The sequence below is a fragment of the Micropterus dolomieu genome, linkage group LG11, assembly GCF_021292245.1.
Source record: "Micropterus dolomieu isolate WLL.071019.BEF.003 ecotype Adirondacks linkage group LG11, ASM2129224v1, whole genome shotgun sequence".
NCBI classification, from domain to species: domain Eukaryota; kingdom Metazoa; phylum Chordata; class Actinopteri; order Centrarchiformes; family Centrarchidae; genus Micropterus; species Micropterus dolomieu.
The window spans coordinates 10,671,289-10,691,970 of NC_060160.1; the positions used below are offsets into that span (position 1 = coordinate 10,671,289).

General features: G+C 44.3%; 1 protein-coding gene across 4 annotated transcripts in view; it reads right to left on the reverse strand.

The window, feature by feature from the left end:
* Window positions 1-20,666, reverse strand: part of LOC123979521 (SLIT and NTRK-like protein 3) — a 22,838-nt gene extending 2,172 nt beyond the window's left edge. The window contains exons 1-8 of one of the 4 annotated variants that reach the window (XM_046063471.1): window positions 20,544-20,666; window positions 18,462-18,481; window positions 12,347-12,627; window positions 11,902-12,153; window positions 11,555-11,670; window positions 10,366-11,295; window positions 8,809-9,028; window positions 15-1,660 (exon numbers count right to left, since the gene is read on the reverse strand). In XM_046063471.1, coding sequence (XP_045919427.1) covers window positions 518-1,660; window positions 8,809-9,028; window positions 10,366-11,295; window positions 11,555-11,670; window positions 11,902-12,153; window positions 12,347-12,562 — 2,877 coding nt within the window. In that variant the 5' untranslated portion in view covers window positions 12,563-12,627; window positions 18,462-18,481; window positions 20,544-20,666 and the 3' untranslated portion in view covers window positions 15-517. Of the gene's footprint in view, window positions 1-14; window positions 1,661-8,808; window positions 9,029-10,365; window positions 11,296-11,554; window positions 11,671-11,901; window positions 12,154-12,346; window positions 12,628-18,461; window positions 18,500-20,543 lie in introns of all 4 variants that reach the window. The other 3 variants (XM_046063469.1, XM_046063470.1, XM_046063472.1) reach the window with 3 other exon arrangements.
* Window positions 20,667-20,682: the final 16 nt, after the last annotated feature.

Sequence of the window (20,682 nt, forward strand, 5' to 3'; positions counted from 1 at the left end):
AGCTAGCTCCACACCTTCTGGCTGTCACTGTTTATGACTCTTATGGTTGATGTTGCAAAGAGCTGGTGTGTTTCACCTCCACGCAGGTCTTTTGAGAGTGATAATATGAACATTAACGCCCACTGACACCACCCATACCACACTGTCTCCCGTTCATTGTGGCGCTGAGTAGAAAAAGGGGAGCTTTAGTACTTTTACGACTGTGAGGCGTAATGGAGGAAACAATTCTGTAGTAGCTGCAGCTGAAGTTTCGCCTCCAGGCAGATTTCTGGGATCAGCTAATCCTTGCCAAATACCAACCTATACGCCAGTAGTGGGGAAAATACAAAAACTGACCTCAGCTCCTTATCCAGGAATAAACATGGTGTGTAGCGTAGTCCTGCTCCCCCACAGGCTCCTCTCAAAGCCACGCCAGCCTGTGTACAGGAGTCACTAGATGATTCATCACCAGAGAGGGAGATGATGAGGAGACAAGAGAAGAGGGGTAGCAGGAAGAGGGGGAGGGGGAAGAGTAGTGTTAAAACTGGTAAGAGCGGTCCAGCACCTCCATGTAATCTGGTGTGGTCCTCAGTCTGGCTCTCTGCTCTCCAGCTGCCTGCTCACTCTGGCTGCTGTTACTACCCCCTGCTGCGGAGCTGGCGGTGGTGACCACAAGCGTTTGATCGGGTCTGGCATCCTGTTTGGAGTCCTGGGGGTGAGGGTAGCGCGGCGGCGGCCTCGCATACCTGTCTGGCAGGTCTCTGAATTCGGGGGCAGGGAGTCTGAAGAGGCAGTCCACCAGTTCGACCTTAGGGGTGGGGCCCTGGCTGTCGATCACTGTGGGGCAGAGGATGCCGTTCCCGTGGAGGCCGGCGAGTGGCCCCATTGCTCCTGTAACGGTGTTGATGGGTGATGAGGACACCTCCAGAGTCCACTCCCTCTCCTTCTCTGCTGCAGAGCAATACCCTGCCCCACTCTCTTTGGAAGCTGTGAATGTCTGCTGCTGCTGTGGTCGCTGTGTCACCGCTGCATCCTGTTCCTCTTTGTAGATGGGGTTGCTACATATGTGTGAGGCTGCATTAGTGTCCGGACCTTTCGACGCAGCCTCTGGGGGCAAGATGGTGTCGTAGACATGGTTGTGTTCGGGCGGAGGTAAAGGCGGCGTCTCTGGGAGGCCGTGGTGGTGGTGGTGGTGGTGGTGGTGGTGCGTCTGCTCGGTAAAGATTCCACACTCCATCTGGATGCCAGCCAAGTCTACCTCTCCCTGGCGACGGAACGGCAGCTTGTCCCTCCTCCTTAGGGCGTAGGCGATTAGTGCCGCTGCCGCGAAGAATGCAGACACAAACAACACCAGCAGGCTGAGCACTAACACCGACAGAGGGATTGAATCCTTCCCCGGAGGGATCAGGGGCCCCAGCCCGGGGCCGGGGTAGCCAACCGACACACTGCTGTCTGCGGCTGTGGAGGTGGCTGTCTGCTCCTTCTGCTCCTGGTCCTCCTGGGGCTCCAGCTCAGGGCAGAGCAGCTCCATGGAGAGGGAGCGGAGGTCTACACCTTTGGTCTTTTCCGGGGAATGGCAGACCACCTCTCCCATCACCACCACCGCACTGAGCCCCTCCAGCCAACGCTTCAGTGGAGCTGCTTCACAGTTGCACTCCCACGGGTTCTGCTGCAGGTCCACCTGGAGAAACACACAACACCACAGCGTGTTGTCATCATGTAATAGTACACTAATTACTGGTCTGCCATGCAACTCATGAATCACTTTGGAATGTAAACAAAAAAAAGATAATTCTGCGGACATACTTGTGATATATATATATTAGTGACTTGGTATCTGTCTCTTGTGTTGAAGAATAGGCCAGTAGCTAACACTCTAATAAGATGACAACAAGAAAAATGATGTTTTCTCTCTTTCGCTACCTTTCACCAGCTAGAATCTATGGATAATTAATTTTTCATCATTTGCATAATATAATACAGCTCTCCACAATGGCCAGCATCTTTAAATGACTTTTTGACATATGCAAGTGATGTAAAGTACTGATTAATGTAAAGTATGTCATTATAGGGTCATCAAAACACTGAAGTGCTTACGTTTCCTGAATGGCTGCAGGTATGATATATTGTCAATAATAGAGAACAAGCAACGATCCAATTCAACTTGTAACACCCACAAGTGCTCACTTTAAAACCTGTTCACACGTGTACTACAGTAGGTTATAGGAATATTTTAGTTTACAATAAAGACCACTCAGAGGTTACATAAGTGGTTATTGACAAAATTCACCAGCAGGTTTTGTGTGACGAGCATCTGAGAGTATCACAGCACTTTGGTTTTAACAAAAGATGGGATGTGATAAAACTCTCCCTTATGCTATAATCCAATAGGTATGTGTGTAACCCCATTTTCTCATTGCCGGCTATTGATTGCGTGTCCTAAAACAAACTCAAATATTCACTTTGCACACACTGAAAAGGCTAAAGCAGATTATGCACAAAGGGAATCACTTACATCACGTAGTATTGTCTGCAGAACTGATCTGTTCCATATCTTTAGCAATGACACTGGCAATGGAAGCTGATATTCTCTCTGTCACACTTCCAAGGGCCTTGCACAAATGTTGTCATGCTAATTTGGTTAGGCTATCTCCCTGGCTTGCGGAAATAGATGGATGTTTTTTAAGATGATTCAGCATTGCTGTTGTGGGAGCCATGGTGCGACTACTTCCCCATGCCTCACACTGAACAACAGGATTCTCCTCCACTTTATTGGAGTTAGCCCACTGTGGGCTTTTGTGTGGCTTAGATAATGACATAATTGCGACTGGAGGGTGAGAATAAAACAACACTCGCTGCAGTTTTAACTCAGTTTGAACACTTCCACTATATTAAAAGGTCCACTGAAAAGTGCAGTTGTCCGTGTTTCAGCATGATTGTGACATAACTGGGCTGTAATTCATGTGCATTTAAAAAACAAGGTGACATTTAAAATAAACACAGTATGACCAAAATGTCAGCTTCTTTATGCAGTTTCATGACTTTCATAACTAAAATCTTCCATCTGGTTGAAGTTCTTGAAGCATCTTATTCCAGTTATTGTTTGCTTTTGCACAGATCCCAAGGGCTCTATCCCCTCCTCTTTTGCAAGCATCTGTCTAACATGTCCAACATGGTTTACAATGTATACGCCTGGTCACCTAGTGTGTGATTTGCTGTCAGCTTGTCAATCAAAGCTATGTTGTGAAGGGAAATTAAAGACTCAGTTAGCCCGACAGGTGCTAGCTGCAGGGAAAATGCATGTGCATGAAACCATTATATATATATATATAGTACACTCAGTATACCAGGGGTACTCTCACCCTATGCCACCTGGGACTGGCTCCAGCGCCCCCCAACCCTGCACAGATAAGCAGGTATAGAAGATGACTGACTGACTGACTGACTGACTGACTGACTGACTGACTGACTGACTGACTGACTGACTGACTGACTGACTGACACTCAGTATACACTTGTTTAAATGTTACGGTTTTTAGCGCAATATTCACTGTTTTCATGCTGCATGTGATAATATTCACAAAGACATTAAAAACACAAAAAAACGTCCTTTGTCAGAAAATACTGTATATTTACCTCGATTTAAACAATGGCATCAGTTTTGGATGGAAACTACCCGCTTTGGCCGCAGAAGAGTAAATTTTCTCATGTCAGTTTTTATCATTATGATTGAGATCAAAGATCAAGCAGTAATTGTCCAAAATTTACTTGGGAGCTATAAAAAAATTATATCAAGGGAGAAATTCATGCTCAGTGAGTTCAGTGTGTCTTATAATTGATCACTTTGCCCAAACAGCAATATCCTGTCAGTCATCCGAATTGCTCCAGTTAGTTCACAGAAATACAGTCAATATAAGCAGGTTTTTGGAAGTTCTTGTGCAGGAATTTTGCTGTAGTCTCTGGTGACGAGACGTCCCTCAGCTTCAGCTTGCCAAGGCTTCTCCATACCGATAAATGTGTTTCATTGTCTTTTGAATTATACACAGAGTGAAAATGAATAGAGAGCACTGGAAGAAGAACTTGCCAAGTACGCAAAATTTTGTTTTTCTGAGAAATGTGTATATTGGAAAACTGCCTTCATGGTTACAGTATATGTGAGATGTTATACATACAAAGCCAGAGAAATGCGCCAAAGCAATTCACCCATGGATCCTCTTACACTGTTAGATTTCATCAGTCTGTGATGTTGAGTGCATTCCAGGAGGTTTTTTTCCTTTTTGAAGTGTTGTAATTTACTTTCATAGTGTACTCACGCTCCCTTTGCCTGACTCGCTGACTTCTACCTCAGATAGTGATTTCCCATATTTCCCAGAGCGACTTCAACAACCCCTTGAGAAGGGGCATGAACTTGTTCTATCCAGCAGTTTGTGTTTCATGTAAGTGGAGAGAGAGGGTTAGTAATAGCAAAGACCAAACAGCAAGACTTTCTGGTCCATTGAGGCTATTGTCAGTGGAGAAATTGGCATCTCTGTGTGATTGCTGAACATCAGTGCAACATGGTGAGTCTAGAAAGAAGCCCTTGATCTTTTATTCTGAGGGAAAATAAACACTGACTTTTAATGCCACTGTATTAGATATTTGGATTTTCTGTGTTTGCAGTGTATGTAAGTGCTATGTAGTATGTAGACATGACATACAGAGTGAAAAAAACAAAATATTAACTACTACTACACATCACTGAGCCCAGAAAGTGACGTTTTTTGGATTGTCTTTTTATTGTCAGTTTGTCTTTTAAAATGTAAAAGTAATCTAATCTTTCCCACCGCTATATTTGTATGGCTGACCAATAATCCAATATTATAGTTTATTATCTCTCCATATATGGACGTATAATAACATTATAATATTCAAATTTTGTGGATCACTATTTTCATGTTTAAACAAATGCTAACAACTTATATGGACTAAAAATGTTAAATACTTCTAATAAATATTTTGTAAATATTACAAGATACCCCAGTAAAAACAGAAAAGTACTATTAGAAACATGTGAATCTTGGTGTAAAAATGCATTCAACTTTCAACTGTGTGATTTTTAATACATATATTGAACAGATGTATACTGATACAATAAATGCAATATTAAACATGTCTATATCATTCAACCCTATAGATAATTGAGTAGAAGTGGTTATTAATTCTAAATTACTGAGAGAATCCTGTTAATTTTGTAAGAAAAATCAAATTACAGTGCAGTGGCATGTTGTGTTGTAAACTGGCTTTACTGGCATTTACTAAATAAGCATTAGTTAAACAGCCAGTCAATGAGACTATTCCCGTCCTGAAATAGGAGATACATTGGTGCGTTTGCCTGGACTGGTCAAACTCTGCAACTGCTAAAAGCCCGGTATTTCAGGGGCTTTTATCAAGCTAATGTGTTTATGTCAGAAGCATCTGTGGTGGTCATGTTGTTGCTGTGCTGTGCAGTTTTAAGTGAAATATTGGCTGATACCACAAAAAAATATATAACTTGTTTTCAGTGCATAAACATATGCACTGGTTTGTTATGTGTTCAGTAGATATTTACAACACAGGATGTAAACCAGCCAACTGAAAATAATGGCCCGACTAATAGAAGCAATAGTTGTACTGACGGGTAATCTTTTAATAGAATTATGATCTGGTATGGACATTAGTGGTTATAATGAACTCTATTACCTGAATATCAGTTGAGTTTTAGAATCAAAACAATGTTACTATGCCCAGGCACAACTCAACATTTGACTGTTCTAATTACTGGCTAGCTGCTAGCCAATTTAGCATCACTAACCACAGCATTGCTAACTCTAAATATTACGTTTAAAAGAAGTTTGATTACAGAAAGTTGAAGTTTAACATTCAGTAAGTTTATTAGAGCTGGGAATTATGAATAGTATTTATAAGCTAAGAGACTGTTGATCATCAAATGCTGACCGTCGATATTAGCAGGTTCAGCTGGTGAAACTATTTCATTCAGTTCAGTTCAAAACGAGCCCACTCAAGCACTGTTTATATTGTTTCTGTCACTTTCACGGTCTTTCAATAAGCTTTTAACCGGGAAGCACTGTGTATCACGGCTAAGCAGCTCCATTGCTAAAAGCTAATTATTTGGCCACTGACAATGAATGTTTAGTATAGTTTAGCTTGAATATTTGGGAGCAGTACAATGTTGTTGTTGTACTGATTAGACAAACATTATACAACACATCAATCAGTGAGTTGGGGGATTTTGTTACCTTTGGACCGAGCCAGGCTAGCTGTTTCCAGTCTTTATGCTATAGTAATAAGCTAACCATTTGCTGGTACCTTGGTACCCATCTCCTGAGCATCAGTGATATCTGTACGGGGAGGTGCCTACGCAGAGCCCAAAGGATACTAAAGGACAGTACCCACCCAGCCACAGCCTGTTCACCCTGCTGCCTACTGGAAGAGATATAGAGGTTTCTGCTGCCGCACCACCAGTCTTCAGAAAAGTTTTTTCCCCCAAGCTATGAGAATTTTGAACTCAAATTCATCCTCAGCACTGCTCCATATAGTTTATTTCTGTATTCCATTTTATGATCGCTTATGTATTACTGAATGTTGTCTGCTACATAGCAGAAGGCAGTTACAAACTTAATTTCACTTTACAACCTGTTGTAATATGACAAATAAAGCTACCTTCTACCTTTTACCTTGAACAGACGAACGTGAGAGTGGTATCAATCTTCTAACTCAGCAAGAAATCAGTGTATTTGCCAAAATGTCAAACTATTCCCTAAGATTAGTTTGCACCAACCACCTTTAAAAAGTATTGTCACTGATTGTGTACATAAGGTCGATGAAGCATTAACTCAGACTCAAGTAAAACTGATAATCAGGTGAATTTTAGATGGATATTAAATGCAATGCTTCCCTGTCCCTGGTGAAGACTGTGCTGTTTTCATCAATCTTTCTGGGGGTGCGCACTGTTTTTCCATCACGCAAGGTGAGATGTTGCTGTGGGCATGTTTCTTCATTGCAGCTGGCAGTGATGAGAGAGAGCTGCCCTACTACACAACATGTTCTTTGCATTTACTGAGAAACACATATGTGTTCCTGAACTGTACATATTGCTGGCATCCACTCAGATGGTGATTCACCTAACGTGATTTTATAATATTCTTTTCATCGGTTTTCAAAGAGGAGACGCTTGCTCCTGTGTTGCTCTGAATTAACAAGTTTAAAGAACTTATAGACACCACAGCAATTTTAATTTTCTCTGTAATGTCTCACTAATGGTTATTTTAAATAACAGAGACATCGGGGAGGTATTTTTCTAGATCAGTGCATGTAAGTGGGTGTAACTGTATAATCCTGTTCTTGATGGTGACAATGACTCTAAGCTATACATGCAGCTGTATTATGATTATCAAAATGGACTGCTTTTTACAGCAGCCGCGAGCTTCACCCTGCTTCCATCTGTGTTACCCTTTGATTTTACTGTGCAAACTCTGGCTCCAAAAACACACACCAGCGCCCAGAAATCCCACCTCCCCAGCTTCAAACAGGCCAGCAGTAAGTCAACAGGTGATATCATTGTCACATTATTTTCTGCAGTCCATGGGCAGCGCTAATGTGGCTTTGTCAGAGTAATAACAACCCTGGTAAATGAATGAATTCAATTACTGTGCTACAGATTTTGAGCACTACAATGGTGATACCGCTGGGCTTTATGAATATGGCCCACAGCGTACTTCCATTTGGTGAATGCTTTAATGCTCTTGGACATCAGAGGCGTATAACTGCATAAAAACATAATACACTTCTACATGGTTCCTCCAGCTCCATAAACCACTGTCGTCCTTCCCCTAAGCAAACATTTAGAAACAGCCTCTGAACTGCCAGCCTCACCCACACTACCTAGAATCGGGAATTTTTCATGGAGCAAAGTAAAACGGAAATTCACAATGACATTCAGGCTAATCCACACCCACCTTACCTCATTCTACTCTGGCTGTCTAAGAAAAGCCTAGTACATTAAATTTGCTGAAGTGAGAGGAGGCAGGATGAAAAAAATGTAATACCTCGGGTTCGGTCCTTATTGGTGCATTGTGTACAGCATCCAGCCACATAATGCTGCAGTCAAATGTGCGAGGTAAGGTCTAACAAAAATAGTGAATTTAACACATACTGTAGTTTATACAGTCTATTTACTAAGAGGTGTGTTAATTACAACCATACTCAAAAACTCTAGTTTAGCTCCTGGTTTATTAAGACCATTTATGCAAATCGAGTCAATTGCAATTTTCCAATTACAATACCTGAGGCGCAACCATAGTCTCATATGGCACAGCAGAGCTCTCAAAACAACAGACAATGCAGACGACGGAGAAACTGCCGCTGTGCCAGAGGCCAGGAGATCAGGTGCTGCCAGATGTTTTAAATGCGGGTATGGCTTGATCCAAGATTTCAGCTTGTTTTGTTTCTTTCATCAAGCTGTGATAATGTAATGTGTCTTGGCAATCTATTAGTTCTTTTAATCTCATCATCTGACATTTGAAACAAATACACTCTGGATAATTATGCACATTTTCATTTAATAAATCAACGGGGGTGATCCAATTCAATAATCTCCATTTTTTCACGCTGCCACTGTCACTTAACAAAACGCATGTTATTTTGGCCTGAATTTGCTAAAAGCCTCATGCCAGTTATCTGACTCATTTACACTAACAGCAGGTTAGCAGCTCAGAATGTTTATGTTTTTTTCTTGAGCATCCACCTTCACTGAAACCCCCTCAATCATTCTGTGAATAGGTTTGCACTAACCTGTACCAGTCCAGTGAGGTGCTCCAGCACGCCCACCATAGGAAGCTGCAGAAGGTGGTTGTTTCTCAGATTGAGGCGAGCCAGATTAACTCCAGAAAACACACCGAGAGGGAGGCTCCGCAGCAGGTTGGCATTGAGGAACAACAGCTGGAGGGACGGCATGGAGTCGAAGGTCCCAGGATCTATCTCACGGATCTCGTTGTACTCAAAATAAAGGTACCTAAAAAGGGGAAAGAACAATGTTACAGTGTCTCTGTATACATGCAAAGAAACTGAAGATGGACTATGGAAATAAAAGGGTAAATAGTGAATGGTTATGTAAAGGAAACTATCACTGTACCTCAGTACTTAGTGATATCTGACAGTAAAGATACATGAAATATAATAACATTACAAAAAGCTAATAAGGTCCTCTGTTGGTATAAATAATTATTTTCAATTATTTTACAAATAATTTATTAATACAAATTATTTTGTATGTAATTAAGTATTAATTACACATTAATATGTATATAATGAAGATTTCATTTAATCTGCACTTTTACAGTTCATTAGCTGAAAGGAAACCAAATGATTTTGTGTAATTTTGGCTACTTGCCTTAGTAGGCCTGATCATCATGTCAAATTTAAGACACTTTGAATTTTTAAGGTTTTTCTTTCAATAATAGAAATCAGTTTGAATATAGGAAAGGATTAAGTATGACTGGATACTTTTCTTTGCATGCTAGTTATCCAATATACTTTCACGGCTGAAATAAGTAATAGATGTGGTTTAAATGTACTGCTCCCTCGCCCCAGAGTCACTAACAAAGGCTAACGAGAGGTTAAGAGGCAGACTTTTTGGATGTCCTGAGAAGATCTTTATTATTGATTAATAGTCAAATTAATGGGTCTGTACATTTTCTGAACCTTTTTTTGAAATATGGAGATTGTGGAGCTGAAAACTAAAGGCTGTTCTGAATACACAAACCTTCTCGCTCCTCTTTTTACAGCAGAGGATGAAAGTTGACCTGTTGTCTTAATCAAACACCACCGTGTTTAACTCACTGAATAAATACAATTACTAGACTCTAGATATTAGCTGTGTACATTATTTGCTGAGGAATTATCTTTATAAGCTTAATCTGACAATGATACATATGCATCATTCTGATGACTCGTTTTTATATAAACCTTTTTTCCAAAAAAGCTAAATTCCTGGCATCATCCGGACGTCTCACCGCCTTATCAACACCTCTGTGTGCAAATACAAAAAAACATTCATTTTCACGTTGTCAATCATACCAGGCTCACACCTCAACTGAAGCATGCCATGAGGCAGCGTGACTAACAAATGACACTCCTGGAAGAGAATGGGCACCTTTCATTTCAATAAAACTCCGGCATAATGGTAATCAGAATGTTCTGCTCTGTGCTATGCCAGTGTTACAGTGAAATTCATTTCCACAAACAAATGTCTAAATGCCTAAGCTGACATGTGGCTTCAGTTTATGGATTTGTTTTAAGTGCAGTGAGAGTGAACTGCTGCGGGTGATCCCAAAAACAAAACAACACTACCTTAGATTCTGCAGCCCCAGGAACATGTGAGGGCTGAGCCTCTCCAGGTTGTTCCCGTTCAGGTAAAGACTCCTCAGGGTTGTCAGGCTGGAGAAGGCCCCCTCCTGGAGGTAGGAGATGCGGTTGTTCCCAAGGTGAAGCAGGTCAAGGCTGGAGAAATTCCAGAAGTCTGTGCGATAGATCCTCTGGATTAAGTTTCCACTCAGGTACAGCTTGCGTCCGTTGAGAGGCCGAGGTGTGAGCTGGGACACATTGAGGAAGGCGTTCTCCTTGCAGTTGACGGTCAGGCCCAGGTCTGTGATGTGAAGGTTGCAAGTGCAGCCCAGGGGACAAATGATAGGGATGGGGGGTCGAGTTTGGTAGCCAGCCACGGGGGGATTCTGGTTGGGCATCAGGCTGCGAGGTGTTGGGGATATTCTGGAGGGTCGAGGCCTTTTTGTGGGCCTCGGGTGCCTCTCCCTGTCTTTACGCTCGGCTGAAGAAGAGGATGACGAAGTCGAGGAGGTATGAGTGTTCTGGCGGGAGCCGTGGACCATGGAGGACGGTTTAGTTGGCCTGATTCGCCCAGGCTGGGAGTTGGGTTTAGAGTTTGGGGGCAAATGTTGGGGCTGTGATCCTGCTGATTGACCACCACCCTCTGCTTGTAACTCTTTATCCGGGAGGTCAGCACACAGTTCCTTGCGTGGGATTTCTCTCAGGTCTTTGCCGTGAAGGTGGAAGGGATATTCACAGGTAACATCCCCGACTACAGCCGTGTAGGGGATCTGACCCAGCCACTGCTGTAGCTGCACTGCCTCACAGCCACAGTTCCAGGGATTCTCCTCCAGCTGTAGCTCCATCAGGGAGCGACCAACATACTCCAGGGTCCCAGCATATGCCAGGCTCTTCAGACGGTTTCCCCGCAGGTCCAGATGAGTCAGAGACACAGATCTGGAGCAGCAGGAGGAGGGGGATAGTTAGCTAGGTTAGATGAAAGGAAAATGTGCAAATAAAGGTGTACACATTCCGTTATTGAGAAATCAGCTTTTTATCTGAATTTGAATCTGCCTTTTATGATATGAAATGGTATGCCACAGAAACATTAATTCAACAGCAGTACAGACAGGCTAATTGTGTCTCACACTGATATTTCTACAGATCAGTCCCGGCATAATTCAAAAGCTTTGAAGTAAAAGAATCAGAATCTAACCTGAAGAGATGAGCAGGCAAGACAGGGATCAGGTTGTCGTTGAGGATGAGAACCCTGAGCTTGTAGAGGAACCTCAGAGCGCCGCTGTCGATTCGTTTGATCACGTTGTAGTCGGCCTGCGAGTAAAAAGAGAAATTGTAATGAACATAATTGCTGCAATTGAAAACTAGACTGAATGCAGCAGGCACTCTCCATTTGAAAACACACATGAGATCTTGAGAAGATTATTTCACTCAAGCCACCTGCCAGCCATTGACTATTTCTGTCACAGCATATCTATTGTAGTCTTGTGGGAAACAATCCCGTCAATCACGGATAATCAACATGGATTATATTCTCAAGCCTACCTGGAGGTATTCCAGAGCCTCTAAGCCAGCGAAGGTATCATTTCTGAAGACCTCCAGCTTGTTCTCGTGGAGGTACAGGCGTCTCAGTTTAGCCAAACCGTTGAAAGCTCCCACTCGGATGTCCTGGAGTGCATTGTTGCCAAGGTTTATCGACACTGCGTTGCCAAGGTGCTGAAACCCGTTGCTATAGAGACGCCTCAGTGAGTTCCTCTGGAGGTTGAGTTTGAAAGGGCGGACCCACGACTGTGACACCTGAGTGATTAATAAGAGGTCTGATTAGTTATCTTATTAATTACATGAATTTAACAGTTAGAAACACCCATAAGCCCCATTATAGGCAGGATTGTAGCCTTGGAGATACTGTATGTTAACGAGATAAATGACAGCACCATAAAGTGCAGTGCAGTTCCACGTGCACTGCCTGATAAATGAAGAGGGATGATACCTGGCTGACATTAGTGAACCCACGCCCATCGCAGTGCACATGCAGCACGCCTTCTTTGACCTCGCATGTGCACGGCTCGAAGCATGGCTCGTCCACTTCCTCCTCGGAGTTATCCACTAGAGGGGTGTGTGTAGAGGTGGGGGTAGGGGTGGGGGTGTGTGATGCCCGGGACAGACACACACACCCCAGGGCCACTGCCAGAGCGACCCACTGCATCCTCCTGCTTCTCCCTCTCAGCTCAGCAGCCTGGGGCTACAGCCCGGCATTGGCCCTTCACCGCACTGCACGGGGAGCCACAGCACATACATTCACGCACAAAGACACACACACACAGAGACACACACGCAGTTAAAAGAGGGCAAACAGCCAGGGACGCAACAGCAAAAGTCAGTTCAGGATGAATCAGACTGATGATACATCACAAGCATACGAAAGCAGTCAGAAAATAAAAGTTAAATCACACAGAGTGCCACGAGAAAAGAATTACATTACACTGGAATAATGATGTCCAACTGGAGGCCACAGTATGTGTTGTGATATGAGCAGAACCATGGTAAACACACGTAAGATGCAAGCAGCACAGGAAAACAAGGCTCACCAAAGCGGGAAATAATGATTCAAAAAGATGAATCCGAGTCTCTCAGCTGCTGAAACGCTGTTTTTGAATTATAGATTCAAATTCTGACATTGAAAATGCAAAACAATAGCAAACACGTGGGCTAGTTCACCTGTGAATCACATTTTATCATTTTTAGAGTGGCTTTTTGGACAAGTGGGGGGTGGGGGGGGCTCTTGATGAATATATTCATTTGTACTCTCAAATGCCCGGTGAAGCTGAAATGTCACGCATGTGTTGTTTTAATGTATGCAATATGAAAATGGGTGAATGCAAATCAGATTCATAATGCTTCTGCCTAATGAACTGCTCCATTTGATAAGATGAATGGCAATCAGAGAACAGAAAGACAAGGCACAAAATATGCCATATTATCAATCAACAGAATGGGTTAGGTTATCAACAGCCATCGAGTCCTGTCATAATCATCATTGTGATAATGACAGTGGAGTGAAATCATCGTTGCAAATCCAAACTCTTCAAAATTTTCCAAAGGGCTGATGTTAAGGCAGTGCAGTGACAGGCAGGAGCATAAACTGATAGTGATAGTGATGGTGATGATGATGATGATGATGATGATGATGATGATGATGATGATGATGATGATGATAATGATGATGATGACAATGGCACTGCAATAAAAACAGAACAAGAGTTGCAGTAGTCTTGGAAACAAAAACAAAGAAAGACAGTTGAGATGTGAGTCTTGCATGGGGATATTTCCTCTCAAGTCTTAATGAGATCTAAATTGGATAAAGCATCTTGATCTACTCATACAGTGTTGAACACTGCCATGCGAAATGCAATAATGATCATCATGGTATGGTAGCTGTAATCATACAGCAATAATCTAGCATCTGGGAGTTGGACAAGGAGGCAGCAGTGAAAACATCACCGCCCGAGAGAGGAAGAGCAATCACAGAGATGATTATGACGGGGGAAAGATGAAGGGAGAGGTGGAAATGAGAAGAAGAGGAGGAGGAGGAAAAATGGGAACAGAGCGAAGGAATGGAGTAAAGGAGAGACAGACAGATAAAGGAAGAGTAATGGGCAGAGAGTAGGTACAAAGGATGAGGAAACGGGTGAGGTGGGAGAGAGGAGTGGGATTGCATAAGCAGTGAGAAGTCAGTCAAGGCTGCCACTCAGGATGAGAGCTCACAGTGAAACAGCTGAAATCTGATATTGATTACATCAAAGCCCTCCTCTCGCCCTGCACACAATGTACGCCCGCCTCACAGAGAAGCAGTGCTGGAGCCAAGTTGCATGCGTGTGTGTATTGCAAAACAATGTGAAGAAAGTCAAGGCATTTCAAAAAAGTGTGCTTTTATAGCCTGCCAAGTACAGAAACAGGTAGCAAGACACGTGTAGATGAGTGTGTGCTTTCATAACAAACCATGTGCAATGCTGCAATACTTGTTGGACAGTCCTACAATGAAACCATGAGAGGAAGTGAAAAACACCTTCTCCCCCCCCCCCCATAAGATTAGGAAAATGTATCACAGTGCTTGGAGCAAGGAACAGGACAATCTAGGCCAAAATGCGCAATAGTTTTTGAAAAACTGGAATACAATACAGAATACAACCCATTCACAGTCCCAGTAGGTCCTGGTTTCGTCAAAGAAAATGCATTGTTTATTGCAGGGCCTGAAGCCCCCTGTATAGAGGAGATCAATACTGAGTCCAGATAGACCACTGAGATCCCTCCTGTTAGATTCTGCTTTGGTGGATGGCCATCTCTCCTTAATCAGAAGAAACATAGTCAACACTCAAGCCTCTTTCTCCAATCAGCCGGAGTGGACTAGTCAGCAGTCGGCATAGCTCTGCATCATTATGGTAACAAGAAAGGAAAGGACTTAAGTGTTGACTGGTGACAGCACAGCAGAATTTAAAACTCTATCCGTCTGTCTGTCTTCATGTCCATCTGAACACGGGCCTGGCACAGGTGTGGCTTCCCTCCATGACTTTTCCCCCCCTCCTCCTCTCTCCTCTAGACCTGCACACTGACGCAAGCGAACCAGAGATGACGGTCACTGCTTATTCTTCACCATATTATTCATGTCACATAATTCCAGTGTCTACCTCTCCGTCCTCTCTGTCCGTCAGAACACACAGAGCCGCACCGAAGCTTCACACTGGCTTTTACATGGGCCCCTGCTCCCAGCACAGACCCGCACTATATCAGGCAAGCAGCAGCAGCATCACTGATCAAATGTATGGGGCTGTGAAACCTGGATAGCCCACAGCCCTCCAAGAAAATCAATTAGCCCTCAACATTACAGCACACAAATTTTAATAGTTAGTAGAATTAAAGCATGACCAATTAAACAGCCTAGTCATTAACAGACCCTATTAAGACACCAGGCTATGTATGAAAATCCTTGGCAGAGTAACGCAATCCAATTGCTTTCCCCATTGTCTGTCTCTCCCCACCAGCCTCTCTGATCCACACAGCGACGCTTAGCAGAGCAGGGATGCGGGTAATACTCACTCAGTCCGCCGCCAAAGAATTAGGGAACGACCGAGAAAACACTTTAGAGGCTGACTGTCGACATGTCGTTCACGTTCAGCCGCACTCTTCTCCCTCTCTCTCCTCTCCTGTAGCGGCTGAGGCGGATGGGGAGGGGGGGGGGGACCAAAGCAAGGGGGGGGGACGTGCTAAGACTGCAATGAGGTGGAGGATAAAAACCGGGAGAGAGAGAGAGAGAACGAGAGAGAGAGAGAGAGAGAGAGAGAGAGAGAGAGAGAGAGAGAGAGAGAGAAAACGATTGGCTTTAGGATGCAGGTCCGCTTCTCCACAGCGCAGCCCGTGGGAGCTGCGGCACTGGACCGCTGGACAGGCGTGCAATTCGCGGAGTTGTAGCCTTCGTAGTGATGGAGAATGCTCTGTTCATCTCAAACACAACTGGGTAATTCATAGAGGAGAAGGGGTGCGAAGGCGCCGGAATTAATCATGCAATGAGGCAGCTCGCAACTGCTAGTTTGATTATGAAGCATAAAGCGCGCAGGGTGGGTTCCTCCTCACCAGAGGAGCCACTTCAGCTCCTCATCATAAACACATTACAGAAGACACAACAGAGTCACAGACAATGGGCCCCATAAACTTTCTCCTCACGTTGCCCGCGTGTGCAGTCTGGTAAAAATACCCCGACTGTTCAGCTATACCGACAATAATTTATAATCTCATTAGTTTATTCATCTCTCCTCTTGCCCTTAAGCACCGACGGATTTCGTGAAACCGGTGTGTGTTACCATGGCGACTCGTGCCAGCTGGCTTCGTCGCGCACAGACGCGCGCGCGCGCGAGCACGCTCAAAGCATCAGTCGGGAAAACTGTGGTGACTGTTATGAGGGGAACAGTGGAGATTACAGGGAGGCCTCGAAGTCTGCATGGCCTACATCAAAACACCTGTCTTGCCAAATGGAGGTGGTGGGCGCAACAGATGCGGTGGAGATTAAGAGCACCGACGCCCCCACCCACCCACCTCCACTGAATTTAGCCTCCTACAGAGGCTAATGAAAGTCTATAGGTGCCAATGCTGCCTCTAAGTGGCAGGCATAGGCCCCTTGTAAAGCTTGGGGTCCCCAGTGGACCAATAGCATGGTCTCCATCAAGGACACCATGTTGCCACAGTGTTGAAAACAAGCATTCAAAAGCGTTCAAATATCAGTCAGCTGGTTGCATGGCTATAGGAAAAGATTTAATAACAACATGTCTTCCACATTACTGAGCTGAAAGTTCAATTTTCAGTTCAATTTCACATTGATTTTAGCGTGCATTAAGGTGAATCACCTTGAGGAAATGGAGAGGTGCCTCTCTCCCTCACACGCACCCTCTCCTTCCACTCTCTCTCGCCATACCTCTCCCTACAGCAGTGGAGAGGTATGCTCTCCCTGGAGATTCCTATCAGAAACAGTAACAGACACGGTTCCAGTAATATCAGGAAGATGTAGATGATGGTTATAGATTTCAGGGCTCTCAGGTGCATTAGGCTGTATTACAGCCTCCCCACAAGGCTACTTAATGCTTGCGTGCAATGGAAACAGGCTGGCAGATGCAGGGCATATATACACGGCCACACGCGCACACACGCATTTGTGGAGACTGCTTGCAGACACGCACACATTTAAGTCACGTTTAAGTATGCAGGGCTGCAGCTTATATAGACCTATAAGGTTTTGGCACTGAAATATTATATTTCCAGCTCTGTGACAGGTGATGCCAGATCTGTGGCAGGGGTAATGTGATCCCAGACCTGAGGCTATATCGTCTACCTCAGAGTGTAATAATGTCCGTGATGGAGAATCTGGGCGAGAAACACTCGCTTTCCTCACCACGGTGTTGTTGTTGAACCGTGGAGGCTCCCTAAATTAAGAAAACAAACGGAGAGGAACTGAGAAAAGATGGTTATCAGGCACCATCAGATACCTACGTGTCTGTTCTCTAAGGGCAGGAGCTGCTCTGAGCACATGAAGCACTTTTTTGGAGCGTTGATGGGGGCTCTAAAGTAGGGGATCTATTTATACTGGCCTAGTGCTGTCTGTGGAGCTGTCCAGTGCTGAAATGGATGGGAATTCATGCTGTTTTACTTCAGCCACTTCTCCTTTCTTCCTCCTCCGCTTTCTCCTTCTCCAAAGCCTTTTCTTTTCTCCCATCTGAATAATTTCTGTCAGATCATACTAAGATTCCTTCTATTTCACTCCCCTTTCGTCTTTCCCTCCCTCCCTCCCTTCTCTCCCTCCCTTCTCTCCCCCTTTCTTCCTTCTTTACTTTCTTATGTTGATTCTCCTGTGGGCTCTTGTCAATTCAGACTGGTTTACATGCCAATCCTTCTTTTATTTCTTCCCCTTTTGTTTTCCCAAGCCAGCTCACTCCATCTTCTCTTCCACTGTAGACACACTGCAGGAAGTGGTCATCCCATTTTTGTAGCTCCCTCCGATTATATTTTTGCTCACAAGATATCCGAGGGGGGACTGGCTTGCATGCACGAATGCACACACACTCAAGACTTGAGTACAAGCAGGCACACTGACAAGTGTAAGAACGGGGTTTACTCCTCTCCCCTGCCAATCCACGGGTCAGAAAATCTCCTTAAAGCTACAAGTTGTTCACATACTGTTGCTCAGTCCCTTAACATGTGTCTTGGCTTCTTTGGGGCCCGCACTGCCCCCAGTCTTTAGTTACAGAGCGGGATGAGGCAATCAGAGAGGCAGGCAAGGGCACCCTGCACTCTGTGGGAAAGAGTAGAAAGCAAGTGGAAGAGAGCAGGGAAAAGAGGGAGGGAAGGAGGAAAAGGAAAATAACAGGCCGGTTGTGGGAGAGAGTGTAAGCGAGGCAATGAGCAGTGGGAATTTGGGGGTTCGTGAGCACTGGCTGAGATTGTGGAAGGGGGGGGTAACAGATAGAGGGGATAGATATGGGGGGGGGGGGGGATGGCCAGGAGGGCAGGTGGTTCTGTCATTAGCTCCAGATTAAAGCAGAGGGCAACTCCAGAGGACTCACCTCTGATTCACACAGTAGTACTGCAGGCAAGGACAAGCCTCCCGGGAGACATGAAAGACACACAAGAGCACACATGTTAGAGACACAGCAGTGATTCACAGGATTACCCAGAGGCATGACCATACACATAAACACACACAAGCATATAACACCCCCTCCTCATTAAACATAACTACACACAAGATACACCGTGACTCACAAGAACATGCCGACTCCCACACACATGCCACATTCAGAGAGTCATGCAGCACAGGCACGCACGCATACATGCATATACACATCGCTGAGCTAATTAATCGAATCTCCTGTTTTAATTAGGATTCAAATCAGCTGCTCTGGGAATCTTGCCCCGTTGGAATCTTAAGGTAAAGACTCTGTACCTCTTTGCTGATGCTGCCTCCAATGACTCTACAGCAAGCTGACAGACGGGGACAAATTCATAATACCTACAATGATTCAGCTGGCTGCATTCTACATTGCGTTTTCACACAGACACATTTTTCTGGGGAGGCCTGAGGTGCCCGATCTGAACCTCAATTTGCACTCAGTCACTGAGAATGTGGAAACGTGGAATTATGGCGGCTCACGTCGCAGCCACGCTAATACAATATGCCATACCATGAAAAGGCCATATGTGTTGGCATTAAAGGGGAGATTCACGGTTTGCAGAGGCCTGTCCAATTGATCACTAACACAAGCATGCCATTTTGCTCTGAAAGTTTTCATGTGGCGAGGCATGTAAAGGCACTTTCACACAATTCTAATAGGCTGCTTATCCTTGCTATTACCACAGCTTTGCAATTTCAGCCAAGCAATGGCTCCGTACTCACACCGGCGCAGCTACAGTACGCCTGGTGCAAGTGCATCATTCCTAGCGTTATCTCAAGGGCTCCATTAGTAATCAATATGATATGTTTGTGAGAATCAGCTTAGTACTTTCACTTTCTGCTTGGCTGCTTTAGAGCAAGTCAGAGGAATCAATATGCTAACATTTCTGTTTGATTCTCCTGAATCAGACTGAGGAAATATTTATTCAGTGACTAATAGAGCTATATTTTAAGCAATGAGTAAGTCTTAGAGTTTTCACTGTTTCATCTCATATCTTGAGAGATCTGCCATCAGCTAAAAGATGAGGATGAGACAGCTCAACTGTAGTGGAACCACACGCCGCCTTCATCTGTCCCGAATGTCTTAATATCAGCTCAGGTGAAGGCTGGACTTGATGAATTAAAAGGAGGAGAGGATGCCAAGTAAATCCATTAGGATACAGGAACTCAGGCGTGTGTCTGGCTCGCCGGTTGTCATGGCTGCGGTGTTTATCACCTCTTTCTGCCGACAGAAGCCCAGGGGCAGATCAGATTGGCTTCAGACAGAGAGAGAGTTGGTGAGTGAGGGGGAGGACATATTGGCACAGCAGAGGGGTGAAATGCCAACACGCTGCAGAGGGGAGGCTGAGGAAGGGCACTGGACAAATGTCAATGTGGTTTTTCATGATGAGATTTTGCTTTTAACCATTTGACTGTGATTTGAGGTTTGGCGTACAGTATGTTACAAATATTAGTTGGTCTAATCAACAGCAATCCCTCACTTCAAATCTATCTTTTGCTCATTCAGTTTATTCAGTATTTGCTTGGCTTTTATTAAATTTTTGTCTGTTTTTAAATAAACTAAGATTGTCTTTTGTACACCTGTCTTACTCAGATGTCTCAGTGGACCATTTATAGATAAGATAAGAGCATTAAAACATTTACATATAATTCAAAGCCCTTTAAATTCTATCAAAAAACAGTAATTGGTAGCCTTTTAAAATGAGCCTAGAAGCATCTAAATCTCTGACCATCCTCAAAAACCAGGTGTTAAATTTGCTCAATGTCCCCCGTGGCCTATGCCTGCCACCTAGTGGCCCCTAAAATTAACATCCCTGTCAGGAGCCTTATAAAGGTGCGTGGGGGGGGGGTTCAATTTTCATAGAGAGTAGGGGCTGTCATGTGGCTAGCTGACAAGACAATTCACATCCAATTCAATTCTAGCCGGTTATACTGACGAAGGAGATGAAATAAAACGACTAATTATGACATTTACCGGCAATGACAAGTGGTCGGTTGAACATTGTCAATCTAGCAGTCACAATCATGGACAGATGGCTACAGCTGCTGGTTACCTCCAGGTGGTACTTGTCGCCGCCGGTGTCCAGTCCCTGCAGCTATTACAATGTAACCAC